Source organism: Cydia pomonella, chromosome 21 (assembly GCF_033807575.1).
Source record: "Cydia pomonella isolate Wapato2018A chromosome 21, ilCydPomo1, whole genome shotgun sequence".
NCBI lineage: Eukaryota > Metazoa > Arthropoda > Insecta > Lepidoptera > Tortricidae > Cydia > Cydia pomonella.
Genome location: NC_084723.1, coordinates 21,993 through 45,439, shown reverse-complemented (window position 1 = coordinate 45,439; position 23,447 = coordinate 21,993). Strand labels below are relative to the sequence as shown.

Below are 23,447 nucleotides of genomic sequence, written 5' to 3'. Positions count from 1 at the left end.
TGGACTTTATCTAGATTGATGGTGCTCGTCAGGGCAAATCTATAGAGCCCAAACACGATGAGGTTATGATGAGTAGTTTAGGAGTTCTGGTGACCAACTCCTGACTCCATCATGAGACCCTGGACCTCATCTAGATCTATGGTGCTCGTCAGGGCAAATCTTTTGAGCCCAAACACGATGGAATTATAATGAGTAGATTAGGAGTTCTAGTGACCAATTCCTTACTCCATCATGAGACCCTGGACTTTTGATGGTGCTCGTCAGGGCAAATCTATTGAGCCCAAACACGATGGAGTTATGATAAGTAGATTAAGAGTCCTGGTGACCAACTCTTGACTCCATCATGAGACCCTGGACCTCATCTAGATCGATGGTGTTCGTCAGGGCAAATCTTTTGAGCCCAAACACGATGGGATTATAATGAGTAGATAAGGAGTTCTAGTGACCAACTCCTGACTCCATCATGAGAACTTGGACTTCATCCGGGTCATAAATAATAATGCAAAATGCAAACCCTAACGTAATTTCAAGTAAAAATGCGTTTTTCAGAATATCGCCGCCAAATAACACTAGACCCTACTCATAGTGTTGTGTTCCTGCCGGTGAGTAAGGTTGCCAGAGCTCAACGAGGGTGGGAGGGGGTTAGGGTCGGCAACGCGCATGTAACTCCTCTGGAGTTGCAGGCATACATAGGCTACGGATACTGCTTACCATCAGGCGGGCCGTAAGCTTGTTTGCCACCGACGTAGTATAAAAAAGGACCACTGAAAATCCATCGATAAGCGAGTCTGTTGTTAAGCATAGTGTAAAAAATGAACTTTTATTAAGATTTTCTAATCGCAGTATCAGCACTTCTCGGAACTCCGTAGCTGATTACGAACGCAACGAATGCCTTACAGTGGAGCACAGGTCCGTCCTCTAAGCGCGCTCCGCGCGGACTGAGAGCGGGGCGTCGCTGCTGCGTGATTTATACGTGTTTTAAAATAATATAAATTTACGGCAATGTAGGTCCCATAGTTATGATTTTTTTTTTGTAGGTTAACATAAAGTTACAGTTTGCTATTATATTATTTTTAAAGCAAAATATGCGTACAATTTGCGGAAAAAAAATATAATAAAACCCTGTTTTCGCCAAAAAAATGAAGAAAACTCGGAAGGTATTTTATCAGTTTTTTCAAATGAATCTTCGATTGTTCATCATTCCACCCCCTCGTACGAGATATGTTGAATCAAATTGTAGTCATTCATGTACCAAATGATTCTTGTTTACAGCAAAATTGAGAACCGAAACGCCACATCTCACTGCAAAATTTGGAAAAGACTCCCAAAAAAACTCATTAAAAAAGAGGTTTAAAAGAGAAAATGAAAATTTGAACTGTTGGAGCCGCTAGTTTAGGAAACGATTATTTAAGTACGTTACCAGTTTTTGAATAAATACTAATAGTTACGTCGTAATCTTGAATGAAAAAGGAAGCATTTTACAAAATACGCTCGTCTGTAGGAATAAGGACTCTTAAACTAGGAAACCTATAAACTAAGTGTTAGTCTAATTGCAACATTCCTACCTATTTACTATAACATTAAAAGTAAGTAGACATTTAAATAGTTTAATGTGTAAAATACTACAACTATAATGAATATAAGTATAATTAGTGTCCGAAATCGAGCCCAGATCGCAAAAACCTCAGTCAATACTGCCGATCCACTTAATGGTTTAATGACACGTAATAACACGACCCTGATAACGCCTTCGGTTCGTAACGCGGAACATCCATAGCCATCTAGCGGGCATTCCTGTCCACTGCTGAGCGTGGCGCCACTGTCGCCTCACCAGACCAGTACAATGTGATCTTACAGCAACATTCTTTCTTAACTGACCATCGGAGGACCTTGTGTCGTTGCAATAAGGCGGACTAGTAGGCATGAATCAGTTGACAATATGGCAAACACGTGTGGATGTGGACACACCGTGCAATTATAACCATCCCATAGTTGTTTCGGACTCGCCTCCTCCGAAAGGCAAAGATTTAACTACTTATAGGTAGCAGATTGTTAACAAAGGCATGAAAGGCACTTATTTCTGTCGAGATAAGTAGTATGGCGCTCGAACGCAGTGTTACAGTATGGATATTTAATATCGGAATTAAATTGATAGAATTGAATAACAAATCCGTTTAAAACCAAATTTCATCGACTTATCGTAAAAAAAAAGCAGCCAAGTGCGAGTCGGACTCGCACATGAACCGTCCGTACCATTTATGACGTATTAAAAAAACTACTTACTAGATCTCGTTCAAACTAATTTTCGGTAGAAGTATGCATGGCAATGTATATCATATATTTTTTTTAGATTTTTCATTCTGTTATTTTAGAAGTTACAGGGTGGGGGGGGGGGGGGCACACATTTTCTCACCTCAATATCATCAATATCATTATTCTCTTGTAAGTTATGTTGTGTAATACTAACACTTTTATGGGTTTTGCCTGAAATAAAGGATTAATAATAAAAATATTAAGTATAAAAAAAAACTACTTACTAGATCTCGTTCAAACCAATTTTCGGTGGAAGTTTGCTGTATATAATTTTTTTTTTTTTGATTTTTCATTCTGTTATTTTAGAAGTTACAGGGGGGGGACACATTTTTTCACTTTGGAAGTGTCTCACGCGCAAACTATTCATTTTAGAAAAAAATGATATCAGAAACCTAACTATCATTTTTGAAGACCTATCCATAGACCTCACACGTATGGGTTTGATGAAAAAAAAAAATTTTTTTTTTTTATGACGTAATAAAAAAAAAGCGGCTAAGTGCGAGTCGGACTCGCCCATGAAGGGTTCCGTACCATTTATAACGTATTAAAAAACTATTTACTAGATCTCGTTCAAACCAATTTTCGGTGGAAGTTTGCATGGCAATGTATACAATGATATATTATATCATAAATTTTTTTTAGATTTTTCATTCTGTTATTGTAGAAATTACGGGGGGGAGGGGGACACATTTTACCACTTTGGAAGTGTCTCTCGCGCAAACTATTCAGTTTAGAAAAAAAATATATTAGAAACCTCAATATCATTTTAAAATACCTATCCATAGATACCCCACACGTATGGATTTGATGAAAAAAGATTTTTTGAGTTTCAGTTCTAAGTATGGGGAACCCCCAAAATTATTGTTTTTTTTTTCTATTTTTGGGTAAAAATCTTAATGCGGTTCATAGAGTTTTATCACCAGGAAAATATTGTTGTAGGAGTATTTATGTTTTATTAATTTAAATTTAAATTTATTAATTTGTTGATAGTCATCATTGTTTACTAACCATTTTTCTACATGTGTAACTACTAACAAAAATATGGATTTGAAAAAGTTTGAAATAAAATAAATTCATTCATTCATAGAATACATCTACTTACCAAGTTTGAACAGTATAGCTCTTATAGTTTCGGAAAAAGTGGCTGTGACATAATCGGACAGACAGACGGACATGACGAATCTATAAGGGTTCCGTTTTTTGCCATTTGGCTACGGAACCCTAAAAACGTTCTTGCAAATTAAAATGCTCTAGAGCCTACCTATCACTTTCTAAACACTTCATGAAACAACAACGATCCACTTAAGAGCATGAGAAATGAAAAATATCTTTTCTACACACTTGTAAACCCATAAACCCGAAAAACTCGGCCCAAGCCCTCCTACAACTATACTCAATCAACGCCTTGCAAGACCAAATTAAAATTTCCAAGACACGCTCGCGGCTCGCGCATTTTAATAAATAAAGACCGCTTTAAAGTAGCTTGTCAGGACGTGTCCGTCGACGGATACGTCTGGGAGGACATCAACATCATCAGCAAACAATTTAAAATATGCAGCAGACTACCAAGGCACAGCGACCTGCAAAATTGCATGGATTCATTACTTAGGTATACATTTATTAATTCATTCACATAATGTCGATCGATCAAATACCGCAATGTCAAAATTCTCGGATCGTCTAATAATCATTAAGCATCTTCTTGGTCGTCTAATACCATCTTGCCATCAAAGTAACACGTATAAGTTTGCTAGAGGCGATGCATCGGTAAGCAATGACTAAGTTGCGTAAGTTAATCATCATTATTGTAACGTTAGTTGGCGGAAGGAAGCTCGCTCCAACTTAGTCTAGTTTATAATTAGCCGCTATCTGATCGCCGCCGCGGCCTCGGCGCGGTTGCGTCATGGTGGTAAGAAAGCTCGCGGGAAACCTCAGTTATCTATATTATGTCAAAACGTGGCATAATCGGATTAATCATACTCACAAGAGGAGGTGCGGTGCACAATTATAAATAAATTTATAGGCGTTGGGCCCTATAATTGATGGCAGTATTAACAGTTCACTAATGATATAGTTAAGAGGGTAATTGGGTAAGGGTGGGTACGTGAAATTTATGGCGTCAGCAAAGATGTCCCAATTACAAACTTGAAGTGACAGTGTCGACGGAGTCCCTAGCAGTTTGGCAGTTGGACAAATTTCGCCATATTTACGGGGTTAAACGTAACGGGATTGGGCATTTTTTACAGCTGGTGCTGTAGTTATCTTCTACTGCTGACTTTTTCTGATAAAAGATAGTCATACTGTGTTAAAGAGAGACCAAAGATTTTAATCAGAGTTCAGTGCATGTCTTTCGGCATATGACGAATAATCTTCATTCCTAGACGAAAACCTGTGACTCCTGCGACCCAGGTTAGCGGGTAAAATGACCCTGTACCGCTAAACTACCACATATAAATATCTCTTTAATATTGTGAAACATAGCCCATTAATCCTCAAAACTTCATTTATCAGCCCATTCATCTTCAAGCTCTTGACAAATGTGAGTAAGCTTCTGTGTTTTGTTAAACTTTTCAATGAATAGGCACAAAACAAAACGAAAGACGCGCTCCGATGCTCCCGTCATCTGCCATCTCCGTATCGCGTTTATGTCTATTATGTGGTCGATCACAATTTGTCCCTTTCACTCAGTAAGAGCCGGAGAAAGATGCCATCGTATTAAGAAACTGCCGCTGGCGCAGCTTATTCACAAAGCTTCGACTTCGCTACAATCGAACTGCTCTGACATCCAATTACGTAAAGTTATTATGGTCAAGTTATGCCAGTGCAGAGACTGTAGACGAATACCAGCGTCTACACAACTAACAATTTTGAAAACTTATTTGTACGCATAAGATCCACAAATGATTAGTTAAGAATGTTGCTGTTTGTAGGTGCTTGGTGAATGGTGGCAGTGAGGAGGCTGGTCGGCTGCGCGCGCACTGTAGTTGGACACCCCGTGGTGCGCGCGCGTCTCGGTCGCTCTTTCCCTCGATCTGTCGCTCGATCGATCGTTCGATCTCACGTGTCTCGCGTGTGCATTTCCATTTGGATTAACTTTTTTAAATTGGTGAGTGGTGTTCATTATTACGACATCTTAATTGAGAGATTAAAGCGATTATCAACACTAAGAGAATAAAGACGCAATTTTGTAAGTTTAGTTGTTTGGGAAAAATTTGAATAGACCTAAAATATGTAGGCTTTTCTGAATGTTAATATATCATATTATTAAGGTAATCATTCATTGTCTATCTTCTATACATTTCGCAAATTATTTGATAATTTATTACCTAATATTTTTAAAGGCCGGTTAATATATAGACATAGGTTGTTAACCTATATATACCTACCTATGACATAATGAACCCGCCCTGGCTTCGCAGGGGTATAGTAGGTAGTAACACAAAACCTTAACGCATAATAATACGCCTTAACCATCCTCAAGAATCACTCTATTGATAGGTGAAAACCGTATGAAAATCAGTTCAGTAGTTTTTGAGTTTATCGCGAACTTACAGACACACAGACGTGGCAGGTGATTATAGATCGTGTCATTCACGAAGACGTGTGCTTTGACTCGTAATATCATGTTATTAAAGGTTAGGTTTGACAAATCTGCGCGTCATCGTGGATGACACGAACTATAACATTAAATAGTAGTAGTAGTAGTTAGTAGTAAAACACTATACATCATTTGTACAAAGGCGAACCTATCCCTTTCAGGGATCTCTTCCAGTTAACCTTTGAGCAATTGAGGAAGAATAGGAGAACGGTTGACATCAAAACTGTACTAAACGGCATAAAAGAAAATATTTAATTTCCTAAAAGACAGATAAACCTGTAATTCCTATAACCTACAATATATAAATGGGATATGAAATAATACATATTTACAAAACTACCTACCGCACACATCTTTTTGATTAAGTTCCGTCAGAAAGCCACAACTTTTTTAAATTCGCCTTTAGCGGTGCGACCGATTGTCACTGTCGAAGAGAAGACGGTAAGGAATTTCAGAATTGTACAGAGTACACAGTAAAATACTTGTCATGGGATCGGTGTTTGTGAGGCGGGGTAGCCAAGAGAGAGATTTGCACTGGAACGGAGCCGGTGCCCGCTGCCATCCGCTCAAAATTTACATCTCTCCGAGAGATAAGGGGGAGAAGGAGAGAATAGGACGTTAAAGAGAAGGGAAAGTTCAAGTGTGTCTCTACGACGCCGAATGGGCAACCATTTGAGTTGGGAGCGGAAAGATGAGATGTGGTCTAATTTATGTAGGCCAAAAATGTATTTGATGCAAACATTTTGCAAACGTTCAAGCTTGTCAAGTAGCTCCTCAGTGAGATCCAGATCCGCATAATCAAGAAGGTGAATCAGCGGAGAACGTGCAAGCATGACTTTCGTGTGGACAGGGAGGAAACTGGAGACGGCGAAGCGAGTGCAAAGAAGCAAAAAGTCTCCCACTGGTTTCAGTCACATGGGGTGCCCAGGAAAGAGTCTGATCCATGACAATGCTTAGATTTCTTACGGTGGGTGAGAAAGGAATGTGTGTTCCATCGTAGAGAATTTCAGGCATTGTCACTTCAGACAACTTAGAGATGAAGTGAGGACTCCCAATGAGAATTGCCTGCGACTTTTTCGCGTTAACCATGAGGCCAAAAGATGATGCCCAGGCGCGGATAGAGTCCAGATCCCTATTAATTTGTGTTATTAGGGGTCCTAAATTATCTATACTAGCCGCCGAGTAAATTTGCAGGTCATCTGCATAAAGGTGGTACGAAGGAACAAGCGATTTTGTGATCCCGTCAATGAACAAGGAAAAAAGCAAGCAAGGAAATATTCTGCTTATTCAAATTTTAGTGAAACCGCGCTCTACCAACATAGCATCATCCGCATCCCATCCGCATCCATAACTTCTTGACCTGGTTGACCTGTAATTTATATTATAAGAGTATGAGTATTTTTCGTACAAAAAAGATAATTATTTAAACTGTGAAGATGTACTTATACTTACCCGATCTATTCACGAAATGAAAAACATGTTAGGCACGTCGCGGGCGGTCGGAGCGAGGCAACCTCCAAGAAACTTGTTTTTCATGTGTTTTCATTCTGAAAGCACTGAGAGACTCCCTAAATTGGACTCATGTTTAGATCTACAAGGCCGTTTACTAAACACAAAGCTAGTTATTACTAGCGGTAATTACTTGTGAGTTCCTGTAATTGGCTCTCTGTATTAATCTTGTTGTCCTATTGTAAGTTTAAAGCTGTTGGTTCTCCTGAACATAAATAAAATAAAATAAAAAATAACAATTTTAATTGTGAAATTTTCTGCGCAAAAATAGTACCTAACGCTTACTTATTTTGATACCTACTCTTCCTCCTTGGCACTAATTCCATTTGATTGCTATATATATAAATATGCAGACAAAATCAGCTTCTAGGCCAACAGGTATCTTTTAACGATGCATCACTTTCCATTTCACCCAAATCGAGTTTACGGCCATATCGTTCGTTTTGCCCGAAATATGCAAAAGCATGGGCGTGTGGCGGAATGCCGAGCTTTCCAGAGAGAGCGACAAGTTGTGTAGTACGAGTACGAGTATGGCCGATACCTGTTCTGGATGTGTGTCGCCGAATTTCACCGCGACCAGATTATGGTATCAAACGGGTATTTTGCTACAAATCACGTTGACGCGTTCAAGTTAATGCGCAAGCGAAACGAAGCCCTCAGGCGACTACTCGACTAGCGCACTAAGTGTAAGGGCTATTATTGCGTGTAATTTATTTGCAAACGAGACACCGATGTGGACGATTAAGATACACATCGTTTAGGGACTGATGACTGATTTAAATCATGAATGATTTTCATGTTTTAAATTTGAGCGATACAGGGTCGGTTACACCACTTGCACCAACTCAACCCATCTTCAATATTACTATTAAAAACATATGCATTTTTTATGCGAAGTAGGTGGTGCAAAGTTCTCAGCAGAGTGACGTTTGTAATGTGTGGTTGGCGCAAGTGGTGCACCTGGCCCCTCATATTAAAATGAACGTTTTGCCTGATCTGGTCAAATTAGAAGAATTTCCAAACAACTAGCAATAAGAGTTACGATAGTTTATTTAACTATTTTTACTTATACGATGCTAGAGATTTTAGAAAGGTGTCCTTAGTGAAATCTAATTTAGAATTTACGGTTAAACGAACTCAGTAATTAATGTATAGGTATAAATCACATCGCATCACTTGAATCCCTGAATAACGTCTACATAATTATCTAGATATTCGCATTCGCGCCAGCAACAACTATCATAATGCTTAACTGACCGTCAATACGTAAATCTTCTTGACAAGAGATTTATAAATGGCCATCAATAAAATGTATTGCCGTTGGAAAAGCGCGGGGAAATTGGCAAATCTCTCCTCACGCACACTTCCAGGCGATAATACCATCGTCGGCACAGGTGGCTGACCATTCGTAACCCTTATAGCAATGAGATAAGGTACAGGTATATCGATATGCCATGGTGCTGAGACAGGACACATAAACAGGCTCGAGCAAGCAACTGTTTGGTCAGACAAGTTTCTCGATTGCTATAAACGCTACCATCAAAACAAAAAGTGCGTGAAGTGCTTCTCCATCGGCGGAGTCAGACGGAGATTTAATTGACTCTTCAAACAATTGAAGAAAAAATAAACGTTTTTTCCTCGTTTCATTTCGTCTTTACCATGATTTATTTGTAAGTGGATAATATAGTTGCACTATTACGAGTCGATGCGTGATAGTGCAAGAACATAAATATTATATACCACGGCATTCGATCTTCTCGGTGTTGCACCCTATACGCCTAAATAATCATCATCTAGTTAACACTGTCAGCCACCGTTCAGAAGTTTCAGAACATTACTGAATGTAACTTTACGGATTCTAAGTACACTATCTCTGAATACATGTTGTAAAGGTTTATAAACCTGTGATCACGTGCGATATTACTTATTATTGCGACACTTCTTGCGGTCCGCATCGCGAGCCGAAGTGATCTAAAAACATCATTAGCATTTACAGGTTTGATGACAGTGGCGATGGTGTTACAGTTAGATCATCGGCGTGCGCGGCGTGCGGCAACCGCGGTAGCCGTCACGGACATTATGACAAGATTAGCGCGGTCCTTAGGTACTTACTCGTATCTATTACACCGCGTCGCGAGAATAGAGCGATTAACGCACTTTAATACCCCCTGAACTATATACACTCACGGCGAGAATACCCGAAAGCCTTACAGAAGCAAGAACGCATATGAGGATTTTTTTGATTCCTCTTTTTCGGGCTTACTAAGGATATCACGAGCGCGAATGACAACTGCCTGGGTTTAATAGTGAAAAAATAAAAACAATAAGATTTAAACATACTTACTTTTAAATCCCAAAATACGTGTAACATATCCGGAAAGGTATTTTATCTAAAGGATTTAAAAATACCTACGGACAGAACCCTCCATTACATATCTGCGTGATTTGACACGAGTTAGACCGGAATTTCACAATCATTAAGTGCCTCCGCTGTGTTGTGCGAGTAAACGGAGCGGGTGAACCGCCTATTGAAAAACAGTAAGAGCAACACTGCTGCCGCCAACGCGTGCGGTGGATTTCACCCGCAGGGCACCCGCGCAAGACGGCGGAGGCACGAATAGTCTATCATTTAGCTCAACCATTTTTCTTCAATAGTGCTATCTTTTAACAATTTCGTATTTCAGATCGCGACGCCACGGTGTCGCGCGATGGGCTGACTCTTTCACCATGGAGAAGGAGAGTCGCGAGCGCATCGGGCGCGGGCGCGAGGCGCGCGGCACGTCGCCCCGCGCGGCGCTGCGCCGCGTGCTGCTGCTGGCTGAGGGGAGGCAGTTCCGCGAGGCGGCCGCGGTGGTGGCGAGGGCGGGGAGCGGGGTGCTGGCGCCACTCGCCGCTGATCTACCGCTGGACCTGCTAGCCGACAGCCTGCCGCACTCCGCTGTGCTGATCGAGCTGCTTCTCAACAGGTAATTAAGACAGTTAATTAAAGCAGTGGTGGCACGAGCGCGGAGTGGGGTGCTGGCGCGGCTCGCCGCTGATCTGCCGCTGGACATGCTAGCCGACAGCCTGCCACACTCCGGTGTGCTGATCGAGCATCTGCTCAACAGGTAACTGGGCCATAAGATTCCTGTCCGATTCACAAAGCGCAGCCCAGGCTGCCCAGACAATTTACCCAGGTAAACCAAAAGGAATCATCTTGATAGTATCCGTAACATAACAACTATACAACTATATACAACTATACTTATACAAGGAACATTGGTATAGATACTTAATTTCCTTTTGAACTTGTGGACCATAGTTGGGAGCTTTTGGACTATAGTTGGGTGGTTTTACGGTAGTGATTTGAGAAAACTGGGTTTCTGTTAGTGTCCACGCGCTGTGAACGTATGTGTGACGATACGCACGACGCAGCAACCCAATCTAGAGCAGAGAACTGCAGAAGTGACAAAACGCCAGGGCTGTAGGGCTTCAGGGTAATGTAGGGTGATAGGACGTAAGTGGTAGAATACAGCTCTTTCCATAGGCAATATTTTGGTATAGCCACTTATTAGTTGTACAGTTAGTGCACATACGCGAGTCACACTTCATTCGCCAGCCCGTCACATCATCCGTAGATCATACTGACGCCACAAAATGGTGTCATTCTCTTATATTTATTACTATTTTGCCCAGTTTTACATTAGTGAACCAAGTAAACGTATAATGGAGGTCATTCTCACTCCGTCAAATTGTCATTTTCGATTTTCATTTGATAAAGATGAAACAATTTTAATCCTTTAGAAGGCATAAGGGTTTCAAAAATTACGCAAATTTGAACCCTATCACTTTAAAATAGAGTTCAAAATGAGGTCGGAAATAACCTCCGCCTTATAATTTAAGCAGGAAATATAAAAAAGCGGCCAAGTGCGAGTCGGACTCGCCCATGAAGGGTTCCGTACCATTAAAAAAAAAACTACTTACTAGATCACGTTCAAACCAATTTTCGGGGGAAGTTTGCATGGTAATGTATATCATATCAAATTGTCAAATGGTGAAGCCCGTTTAATAAATTAAGATTTTTAAAATTTAGAAATTTAGATTTTTAGTTAGTTTAAGAAGATATGTGTCTCTTCTTACACGAAATAAAAGATTTTTATTTTATTTTTTATATATTTTATTTTTATTTTTCCTTTTGTTATTTTAGAAGTTACGGGGGGGGGGGGGGGACACACATTTTTTTCACTTTGGAAGTGTCTCTCGCGCAAACTATTCAGTTTAGAAAAAAAAATATATTAGAAACCTAAATATCATTTTTGAAGACCTATCCATAGATCCCCACACGTATGGGTTTGATGAAAAAAGATTTTTTTAGGTTCAGTTCTAAATATGGGAAACCCCCAAAATGTATTGTTTTTTTTTTCTATTTTTGTGTAAAAATCTTAATGCGGTTCATAGAATACATCTACTTACCAAGTTTGAACAGTATAGCTCTTATAGTTTCGGAAAAAAGTGGCTGTGACATAATCGGACAGACAGACGGACATGACGAATCTATAAGGGTTCCGTTTTTTGCCATTTGGCTACGGAACCCTAAAAAACCGCATCGTAAAGATCACTTATATACCTACACACTTGTTTCGAAACGGCGTAAGTAGGTATGTTTACAGTGTTTACTTATGCAACGTTTTCATCACCGAGCAATCCTCAGATAAGTGCTCGAAGTGATCATAACAACATTTATAACACAATCATTGAACGGGGCCGCGCCGCTAAATAGCGGGTGTCGAAAATCATCTTCAAATTGCGCGTGGTGTACTCGAGTAGGCATACTTATCATGTGTAGCCTTATCTCAATGCAACAAAGATCAATCGTAATTGAAGTGCGTTGATGTTGATGATACAACATAATCTACATAATTAACGTATACACAGGCACTGCACCGAGTTATGCCGTGTTATCATAGACAGAGGAAAGCACGAACAGCGGTTACCATCAACGTGGCTATACGGTACTAAAACCAGTTTTTGGCACCTGGCAACCACATTAGCCTACTACCACCTGCCAATTACCTACTTCTCCGGTGTATTTTTCATCCAAAAATATTTTAGCTACTTTTCGGCTCCCATGATTCCCTTCTATTTTTTTAAATTCCAAGTTGGCAACATTGGACTCGGCAGGCGGCTCAAGGCAACCGGTCCGGCCACTTCGGGGACTTTCTCCCAAACTCGTTTTGTTTTACTAAACTCGGAGTGATAGTGCAATCGATCTCATATCGGCGTATGCGATCATTCATTACTCGATACATTCACTCGCGTTACTGCAGTTAGGTAACGAGCAAATCCCCGTGACATGATGTATTGGATAACGTTATGTGACATGAACGGTGACGGCTAGTGTCGAAGGCTGTTGACAGCTCACTCGCATAAACCCAATCAACCATATGAATAAGCATAAAACATTTTGTTGAAAGATTAGATAAGAAATTAACATTATACGAATATTTATTGCTGCATAAAGGAAGATGTTCCTTGTTTTTTTCAATTCAAGTAAAAAATATGCTTCATTATGACGCTTTGTTTATGATTATTCTTAAAAAAATAATTAAATCTTTATTTCAGACCCTGAAGTCCATATACGTTTAGTAAAATTAACTTAAATAATTATGATCTGGCCTAGTGGGTAGTAGATTTAGATTTATTTCATAATACAGATTACATTATAAATTGCAGGCATGTCAATCTACAAGAATTCATATTATGATCATGAAAACAGATATACGAAAACATAATCAATAAAATATCAATTCAAAAATTAAATAATTACAGGATACTAGGATTTTAAAATAATGTCAAGATAGTATCTCCTGTAGAGGATCGTCATAATCTATACATCGTTCATAAATTCACTAACAGAATACAACGGTCTATCCAACAAAAAAATCTCTCAATCGGCGTTTGAATGTCTGATCACACAGTTCACTTCTTTTCTTATATCGGTTGGAAGTCGTTCATAACACAATATATGTCCTACCACGCAAGGGTTTTTTTGAGCTAAGGCCATACGGCGCGGAACAGTTCTCAGCCGTCCCGTTGAACGGACATTTATACCCTCAACATGAACGCGTTTGAAATCTGATATATTGTTTCTAACGAACATAATGGTTTCAAAAAATATATAAGGCAAAGTGCGTTTCAGAGCCCAACTCGGGAAGTACCTCCACCTTACAGAAAACAGCAGCCAAATAACACTAGACCCTATTTATAGTGTTGTGTTCCTGCCGGTGAGTAAGATTGCCAGAGCTCAACGAAGGGGGGTGGGTTTAAGGTCGGCAACGCGCATGTAACTCTTCTGGAGTTGCAGGCGTACATAGGCTACAGAGACTGCTTACCATCAGGCGGCCCGTATGCTTGTTTGCCACCGACGTAGAATATTTAAAAAAATCCCTACACGAGTGTCTAGCATTCACTCCGGCCAGGATACGTAGTGCGCGTTTTTGAATACATCTGTCGAGTTTCCCCATATTATTGTCCCGTAATATATTAATGAGTGGAAATGCGCATAGTATTACACGGATCTTATAAGGCGTCCCGAGATATAAGAGGTTTAATTTTCGCAGTGCAAAAACATACCCTACCTTACGAAGCCGATGGTCCTGGGCTCGAATCCCGGCAAGGGCAAGTATTTGTGTGATGAGCACCGATATTTGTTCCTGAGTCATGGATATTTTCTATTTATTTAAGTATTTGTATAAGTATTATATATATCGTTGTCTGAGTACCCACAACACAAGCCTTCCAGAGCTTACCGTGGGACTTAGTCAATTTGTGTAAGAATGTCCCTATAATATTTATTTATTTATTTATGATCGTGTCAGACAAATTATGCGTGGATCTTCGTCCAAGGTATTATTACAGCTATATAAAGACTCCTAAATTTAGCCTCTTAAAAATGTATGTGATAACTCGTTCAAAGTGGGAACCACTTGATGAGATTGCACAACAATATTAAAGAGCTACAAAGCGTGCATAATTTTTTTACGAATAAGGCCGCAATTAGACTATGATATCAATGATCATATATAAGGGATCCTATTTGACAGTAAACCTACAATTATGATCTTATGATAGATATGAGGGCACTCTCTGAAATTGACACGAGCGCAGAGTAGTATCAATCAACCCTAGACGACACTTCATGTCTAACCGCGTGGTGAAATAGTAGTTTACCCGAATCAGTGATCAGTGCACCCTCAGACTCAGAGAAAAAGACAAAACACAAGTGGACATTGATGTACACGTATCAGCTATAAGCTGCCTGTGTGTTCATATATAATAATATAATAATCATTTGTTTTAACAAAGAACCTTTAGGTTCTTCATATTTAAATGCCTATTATATCTATGATCATATTTCTATGATACTCTAATTGCGGCCTAAAAATAATTCCGCTAATCATTTCCATTACGCGCGCGAACGCTATTAGCTGCGAGGCGAGATCCACGAGATAAGCCATCCCGTAACTCGATGATTAAATATGAGAGAAAACTAATAACAGTGGATAAAGAAAGCGGAGAGCGAACAATGAATAATTAAATCCGCTCAACGCCATCGCCGCGCCCAGCGCTTCTGCAGATCTGCACTGATTTATTGCTCACTCTACTCATAACGAGTCGCACTCTATTTAGTAGGTATTAATATATTTGCACATACATACATACAACTGTACACTCTCGCTGCCGCAGCCGACGTGACGGGACAAGCATTCTACAGACATTAAAGCGATTTTGCGTAAAGTGAATAGATAAAAAAGTAATGTTTCGCAGGCGACACGTTGGGCAAGACGCGTTAACTGAGGAAATAGAAAACGCAAACATCGGGCTTATAAGTACTGCATTCACCAGGACTTGTCAAAACGGGTGAGGTGCCGGCGTTAGTTTGGAATTGACAACAAGTAAAATATTAAAACTAGGGAAATTGGAACAGTCCTGTTCATGATGACGATGTTGCGTGTTTATGTTTATGCTGAGAATCCACTTTACAAACGAAAGTGCTTTCTTCACCTTCAAACATTCGTGAATCAAGAAAAAACCCCGAATAGGTTCTTTGGTCTCTGCGTTATGACTTAGTGTTTTGTACGAAGGTAACCTTCAGGATTCAGGAAAGTGGCTCTTCAGGTATTTCTTGTGGTAGCTCGTCCGCTCTGCTTGATTGCTATATATATATATTTTTTTTTTTTTTTATCAAAATAGATAAGGAGTCTCCAGAAAAGAAGTTCTTCTTCTAATGTAATTGACTCTCAAGTCTCCCAGCAATGGGACAATTTTAGTGTCATGTATGTTGTAGTATATGTCTAGATATCTACGTGGAGTACGTGAAAAGTAATTTTGCGGACAGTAAACACTAGATTCTAATATGTTTTCTTTCATGCCAAAAGCGGTACCATACCGTACGTAAAGCTGAAGCTGAGGTTATTGGTATGGAAAATGTCCACAAAGCTTTTTAGGCGGACTTCATCAATAAAAGCGGCCAAGTGCGAGTCGGACTCGCCCATGAAGGGTTCCGTACCATTTATGACGTATTAAAAAAACTACTTACTAGATCTGGTTGAAACCAATTTTCGGTGGAACTTTGCATGGTAATGTATATCATATTTTTATTTTAACAACAAAATTACACAGCATTACAGTATATACTAATGCACTTATATATTTTTTTTAGATTTTTCATTCTGTTATTTTAGAAGTTACAGGGGGGGGGGGGACACACATTTTTTCACTTTGGAAGTGTCTCTCGCGAAAACTATTCAGTTTAGAAAAAAATGATATTAGAAACCTAAATATCATTTTTGAAGACCTATCCCTAGATACCCCACACGTATGGGTTTGATAAAAATTATTTTTTTTTTTTTTTAATGTTTAGACGTATTGAAAAAAACTACTTACTAGATCTCGTTCGAACCAATTTTCGGTGGAAGTTTGCATGGGAATGTATATTATATATTTTTTTTAGATTTTTCATTCTGTTATTTTAGAAGTTACGGGGGGGGGGGGGGGCACACTTTTTACCACTTTGGAAGTGTCTCTCGCGCAAACTATTCAGTTTAGAAAAAAATGATATTAGAAACCTCAATATCATTTTTAAAGACCTATCCATAGATACCCCACACGTATGGGTTTGATGAAAAAAGTTTTTTTGAGTTTCAGTTCTAAGTATGGGGAACCCCCAAAATTTATTGTTTTTTTTCTATTTTTGTGTAAACATCATAATGCGGTTCATAGAATACATCTACCTACTTACCAAGTTTGAACAGTATAGCTTTTATAGTTTCGGAAAAAAGTTGCTGTGACAGAATCGGACAGACAGACGGACATGACGAATCTATAAGGGTTCCGTTTTTTGGCATTTGGCTACGGAACCCTAAAAATGATGCTTAATTCTCAACTTTCAGGAACAGATGCAGGACAAGTGTGTCACTCAATCGGTTAGAGCCAGAAGTGACTTTTGTTTTTGTGTTAATGCGACATAGATGCAGCTGGGAACCGTGCTGCGGCCGCGCCGGCGCCGCCAGCGGTGCCGTTACGCGCGCGCAGCTCACCGTTCATCAGTTTTTGCGGAACACTAATCAGAGCGCGCGCCATTGTCTCGAGACTCCCGCGGCGCTACGATTATTTGCCTATTGACTAAACAGTGTATACAACTGCTGACAGTTGTCCAGAATATCTTGGTCCAAAATGTCCAAATAGATGTAATATATTTGTGTAAACGAGAGTTACATTTATACCGGTCTGACTAAGAAATGATGTCAATGAAAAACACAACCATTCAGAAGAAATTTATCAAGTTCCTCTGCTTTAAACTTAAATATCCTTATAAATCCTCCAACTACATATTTGCAGGAAGCATCATCTAATTCCGTTGCATACGCGCCGCGAAATCTCAGACCTAGTTTAGATTCTGAATATTACTATTCTCACTGTTATTATTCTTTCTGTATTTGTTCGAAAAACCCATGTTTGATATTATAAACGGTAATGTTGATTGCCCTGGATTGTTGGCTGAACTCTCTTTCAGTACTTCATCCCCATCTACAAGATATTTTCGACCCCTTGCTATTCCTAATGCTTCGCGTAACAGACGGAACAGTTTTTTGAAACGTGCTAGTAAATGTTTAAATGAACTTGCGAAAGAGCATGATATTGATATTTTCAATAGCAACATCCAAACTGTGCGGCGTATCCTGACGATGACGGCGGAGTCCTTTAACAGAGCATGCCTTATTGAAATTATATTGATCTATGTTTTTATCCTTTTTCTTTGCAATCTTCTTTAGTTGTTTTCAACTTCAAAATGGTTGCTGTGACGTTGACGTTAAAATGTAGGTATAGTGGAATAGTGCTAAGCACAAATTATTTTTGTTAATCTTTAAGTATTTACTGGTGAGAACCTATAATTAGCTTTTTGTATCACATTTATAAAACCTATATGCATATTAAAAGCTGTTGATATAATAATAAATAAATGACTTAAATACCAGAGTGGCTAGCGGTTTGGTAATAACTTGACGACTTTGTTTACTGATGACAAAACACAAAATACTTAGATAGTTGGCGCGATTGTGAGCTCCTAATACTAATACATATATCTTGGGCCGAACAGTTGTAATACTTATGTTTAATCGAGACTATCGAGAGTCGGAGTAATATTGGCCACTGTGAGAGGTCGGTAAATAAATGTTTGCAAATGACAGCGGTAACCGTTTCAATGATGAGTGGATGACAGTGTGCCATCTTTATGAGAGTAGCCTCTTCAAGTTGATCACTGATGGGTTGGTTGGTGGTTGGTTGGTTGGTCCGCGATGGTGGCCGTAAAATGATCAATATTTTTTCCCACTTCTTAGGATTGTAGTAATTCGGACGTAAGTAGCTTGATATTTGTTATTTACTTTTGTCTTATATAGGTATACTAACGTAAGATATGAAAACGTAGGTCAATTGAAAATGCGACTTTCGTAATAGCTTTTTTACAGGAGGCCAATAATCAAAACTCAATGAACCAAAATAATATTTTACTAAATTGATAGGGTTATTTGCAACGGCTTAAATACTTTTAATCAGGATTGTTTTTAAAGTACTTGACAAGTTATTCTTAATCGGTGGTCCCTGAAACCACCTGAAGTACAAAAACGAAATTTGGTCGAGTGGTCCCCTTTAGGTCCCAAGGTTTATAACAAACAATGATTTAGATGATGCCAATGTTGGATTCTCTCGGTAATTGACCTGAACTAAAGGTATATAACGCATCATTGCGTTTACGAAGCCGCAAGTTACGCCGTCCGCTTCAAGGGAAGAGCACCTCTTGAAAAAGATCGGTAGAGCAGGAGTGACGTGACGCTCTTCTTTTCTAACCATGTCTGAAGCTGGCCATACACACTAGGGTATGCCTGCTGTACATTTCAACTGCACAGGTAAAGCTGTATAGGAAACTGCACAGGCGAATTCCACACACGCTCCGTTTTACCTGTGCAGTTGATAAAACTGCGCAGGCATACCCTAGTGTGTATGGCCAGCTTGAGCCAGAGCAACTAACTTTATACAAATACCTACAAGAGAGCTTGATAAAACTGCGCAGGCATACCCTAGTGTGTATGGCCAGCTTGAGCCAGAGCAACGAACTTTATACAAATACCTACAAGAGAGCTTGATAAAACTGCGCAGGCATACCCTAGTGTGTATGGCCAGCTTGAGCCAGAGCAACGGACTTTATACAAATACCTACAAGAGAGCTTGATAAAACTGCGCAGGCATACCCTAGTGTGTATGGCCAGCTTGAGCCAGAGCAACGAACTTTATACAAATACCTACAAGAGAGCTTGATAAAACTGCGCAGGCATACCCTAGTGTGTATGGCCAGCTTGAGCCAGAGCAACTAACTTTATACAAATACCTACAAGAGAGCTTGATAAAACTGCGCAGGCATACCCTAGTGTCTATGGCCAGCTTGAGCCAGAGCAACTAACTTTATACAAATACCTACAAGAGAGCTTGATAAAACTGCGCAGGCATACCCTAGTGTGTATGGCCAGCTTGAGCCAGAGCAACTAACTTTATACAAATACCTACAAGAGAGCTTGATAAAACTGCGCAGGCATACCCTAGTGTGTATGGCCAGCTTGAGCCAGAGCAACTAACTTTATACAAATACCTACAAGAGAGCTTGATAAAACTGCGCAGGCATACCCTAGTGTGTATGGCCAGCTTGAGCCAGAGCAACGAACTTTATACAAATACCTACAAGAGAGCTTGATAAAACTGCGCAGGCATACCCTAGTGTGTATGGCCAGCTTGAGCCAGAGCAACTAACTTTATACAAATACCTACAAGAGAGCTTGATAAAACTGCGGAGGCATACCCTAGTGTGTATGGCCAGCTTGAGCCAGAGCAACTAACTTTATACAAATACCTACAAGAGAGCTTGATAAAACTGCGCAGGCATACCCTAGTGTGTATGGCCAGCTTGAGCCAGAGCAACGAACTTTATACAAATACCTACAAGAGAGCTTGATAAAACTGCGCAGGCATACCCTAGTGTGTATGGCCAGCTTGAGCCAGAGCAACGAACTTTATACAAATACCTACAAGAGAGCTTGATAAAACTGCGCAGGCATACCCTAGTGTCTATGGCCAGCTTGAGCCAGAGCAACGAACTTTATACAAATACCTACAAGAGAGCTTGATAAAACTGCGCAGGCATACCCTAGTGTCTATGGCCAGCTTGAGCCAGAGCAACTAACTTTATACAAATACCTACAAGAGAGCTTGATAAAACTGCGCAGGCATACCCTAGTGTGTATGGCCAGCTTGAGCCAGAGCAACGAACTTTATACAAATACCTACAAGAGAGCTTGATAAAACTGCGCAGGCATACCCTAGTGTCTATGGCCAGCTTGAGCCAGAGCAACTAACTTTATACAAATACCTACAAGAGAGCTTGATAAAACTGCGCAGGCATACCCTAGTGTCTATGGCCAGCTTGAGCCAGAGCAACTAACTTTATACAAATACCTACAAGATAGCTTGATAAAACTGCGCAGGCATACCCTAGTGTGTATGGCCAGCTTGAGCCAGAGCAACGAACTTTATACAAATACCTACAAGAGAGCTTGATAAAACTGCGCAGGCATACCCTAGTGTCTATGGCCAGCTTGAGCCAGAGCAACTAACTTTATACAAATACCTACAAGAGAGCTTGATAAAACTGCGCAGGCATACCCTAGTGTCTATGGCCAGCTTGAGCTAGAGCAACTAACTTTATTAAAATGCCTCCCTCATCCCTTCTCACCCCGTTCATAACCCAACTGCCCTAGTAATCCCTACTCACCCTATTTTAGGGTACAAGAGATCTTGCCCTATAACGGTTTTCTCTTCTTTAATTATTTTTTTACTTTTCTTGTTCGAAATCATATATATTTATTTATATTATGTGTTGAGTTTTTGTTTAAAAACTTTTATTTATGTCATATTTCTGTTTATGTGTTCAAAACCTGCATTTCATTAATTTTAGTTATTGTACATTATTGTGTTTGTTTGTCATTCATTGACTTCGGCCTACTCATTACCTCAAGGGAAGAGAACTGGAAGAGATCCCATATAGGGCTAAGTTCGCCTTTGTTGTATTTAAGTTACTCAGTAACTGTGTTTCTCTTTCTATGTACAATAAAACCTATACTATAGATACATACATAAATACATAACTGTCTTCCCAGAAATAGATTGTATAGGTATATACATTACTTACCATTCTTCTTCACATTAACCATTTTCATGTTTGTGCAGGCTGGTGGAGTTGGACGTGTCACCGCGGCCGTCGCTGCCGGTGGAGGCGCTGGCGTGGCGGCTGGCGGCGCTGCTGGGCGGCCCGGCGGGCGCCGGCGAGGCTGCGCGGCTGGCGGGCGCGGCGAGAGCCTTGGCGCGCTACCAGCCCGCGCTGCCCGCGGCGGTGGACGCGCGGCGCCGGCAGCTCGACCAGGCCGTGCACGGTATGTATCACACACACACACACAGCTGGCGGGCTCGGCGGTACCAGTTCATTTATACCCGTCGGACAAATCGGAGCTACTTTGTACTGCTCTTTTATGGATACCTGTTCGAATATACGATAAGGTACATAGTTCCCTAAAATTAGGCGCTATGTACGCTCACATCGCACACATTTCTAGCCTTCCCGAATGGTATTAGACAGATTTAAATAGAATAGCTACATAGGTCTACGCTATACGAGCGAAGTACGAGAGGAGCACGAGTCGAGCAGCACGAGCCGTGCACAAATAAGTTAAGGAAATTAGACTCATATGCAGTTATGCACAACGTAAAAACACCTACAAACAAATCTCCACTTAACACATACACCTACGAGTATTATGACTATGACAAACACTGCGACAAGCAGGCTAGGTGTTGGAAGATAGCCGAGTCTATAACCGGATGGGACCGGTTTCTTAAGAGGAAATACCAGCTGAGCCTCTTTTCAAATGGAAGAATTTTAGGTAAATATATCCGTCGCGCTGATGGCAGCGGCTTCTAAAATTAGTTCGATAAGTACAACTGCAGCTTAGGGGAAAAATCTTGCGTATAAATCTCAGAAATCGATGTTTTTATTCTCGACATTTTCCTCCTCCAAAACTTAACCAATCATAACGAAATTTTGGCAACGCAATGAGAAAGAAATTATATGCACTAGACCGTTTTTATTTTTGCGTTTAGTGTTGCCGATTTTGTATGCTAGGCGTCTGTTAACAATTTTTAGCGCTTTTTGGAGTAACCTAGTTCTTATAAAATAATAATAATACAGATACAGGTATTGGTAAATATTGAACTCATATAAAAATAATATTCATCAAGGGCCAACATCCAGATATTCCAGAGAGAAAATGTCGAGAACGTTTGTATTGAAAAATGCCCACTAATATTTTCCCTAATAACTAAAGCAATAAACATAATAAAGCCTTTGTTCTTGGTTGATCAAATTAACACTAAGTAGGTAAGTTTAAATTGTTACAATTCCAAGTGCGATGATTACCTTGTCCACTTGCGAGCACCTGCTGTCGTCGGAGTGAGAACGGGGCCGCGTCCGAAACAATAACGACTCATTAACAGTTGGCTCAACGACCGCAGCTGGACCCGTTGGCAACACAACGACACTGTCGCGACGTGGGCCATCAGAGTCAACCGAGACAATGTTACTAATACAGAGCGCTGAGTAGGCAGCTTTAGACGAAACATTAACCGGGACAGTTTAACAAATACAACGTTCATTAAAAATTCAAAAACATCAAAAGTGAAGGATAACTCAAAGGTTAGAATACGGCTTTTATTCAATAACAAATTATTTGATCATCTTCATTCACTTACAATTCATTTATGACTGTGCATAATATCATTAATTATCTCTGTAAGTATTAGACGCGGGCTTTTGTCATACATATTATTGCTTTAACATTAGAATTAGAACCACTACTTCATTGAACAGGAAATCATCTCGAGTCAAACGTCAAAACTAAAGTAAAACTTGTGAGAGAATTTAAAGGTTCACGTTGAAGCCCATGTCGTTCAAGTTTTACGCTAATGTGAGGCTCTTGCCAGCAGTAGAAATTACAATGGTTACATTTATAATATTTATTATCATTATTATAAAACTAATCTCAAGTAGCGACAGCGAAGACGGATGACAGGTTCTCAGCTTTCTCCCGCCTCGAGCCATTAGCGCAATTAAAACGAATTAATAACATGTTGGCAAACACCAGAAATCCATCATCAACCTTCGGAAGCACGATGACGAGTTATCACATCGCGGATCGCAGCCGTCACTCTTAGATATTACTTACTATTAGGCTTGTTAAAATTTAAATTCTCCCTTTAACTTATTTATCGCTAATTAACATTAGTAAGGTAATACAAATTGTGCACGAAGAATAATCTTTACATTTAATGCATCGGATTCGTTGTATTTTAATGGAATGGCTTGATCAATAAATAGGAAGCATTGTCT

General features: G+C 39.9%; 1 protein-coding gene across 1 annotated transcript in view; it reads left to right on the top strand.

Annotated features, from left to right (window-relative positions):
- Positions 1-4,166: 4,166 nt before the first annotated feature.
- The window catches only part of LOC133529524 (uncharacterized), a 33,935-nt gene continuing 14,654 nt past the window's right edge, over positions 4,167-23,447 (top strand). Inside the window, exons 1-3 of the mRNA XM_061867256.1 lie at positions 4,167-5,419; positions 10,105-10,386; positions 21,236-21,438. Coding sequence (XP_061723240.1) covers positions 10,148-10,386; positions 21,236-21,438 — 442 coding nt within the window. The 5' untranslated portion in view covers positions 4,167-5,419; positions 10,105-10,147. The remainder of the gene's footprint in view (positions 5,420-10,104; positions 10,387-21,235; positions 21,439-23,447) is intronic.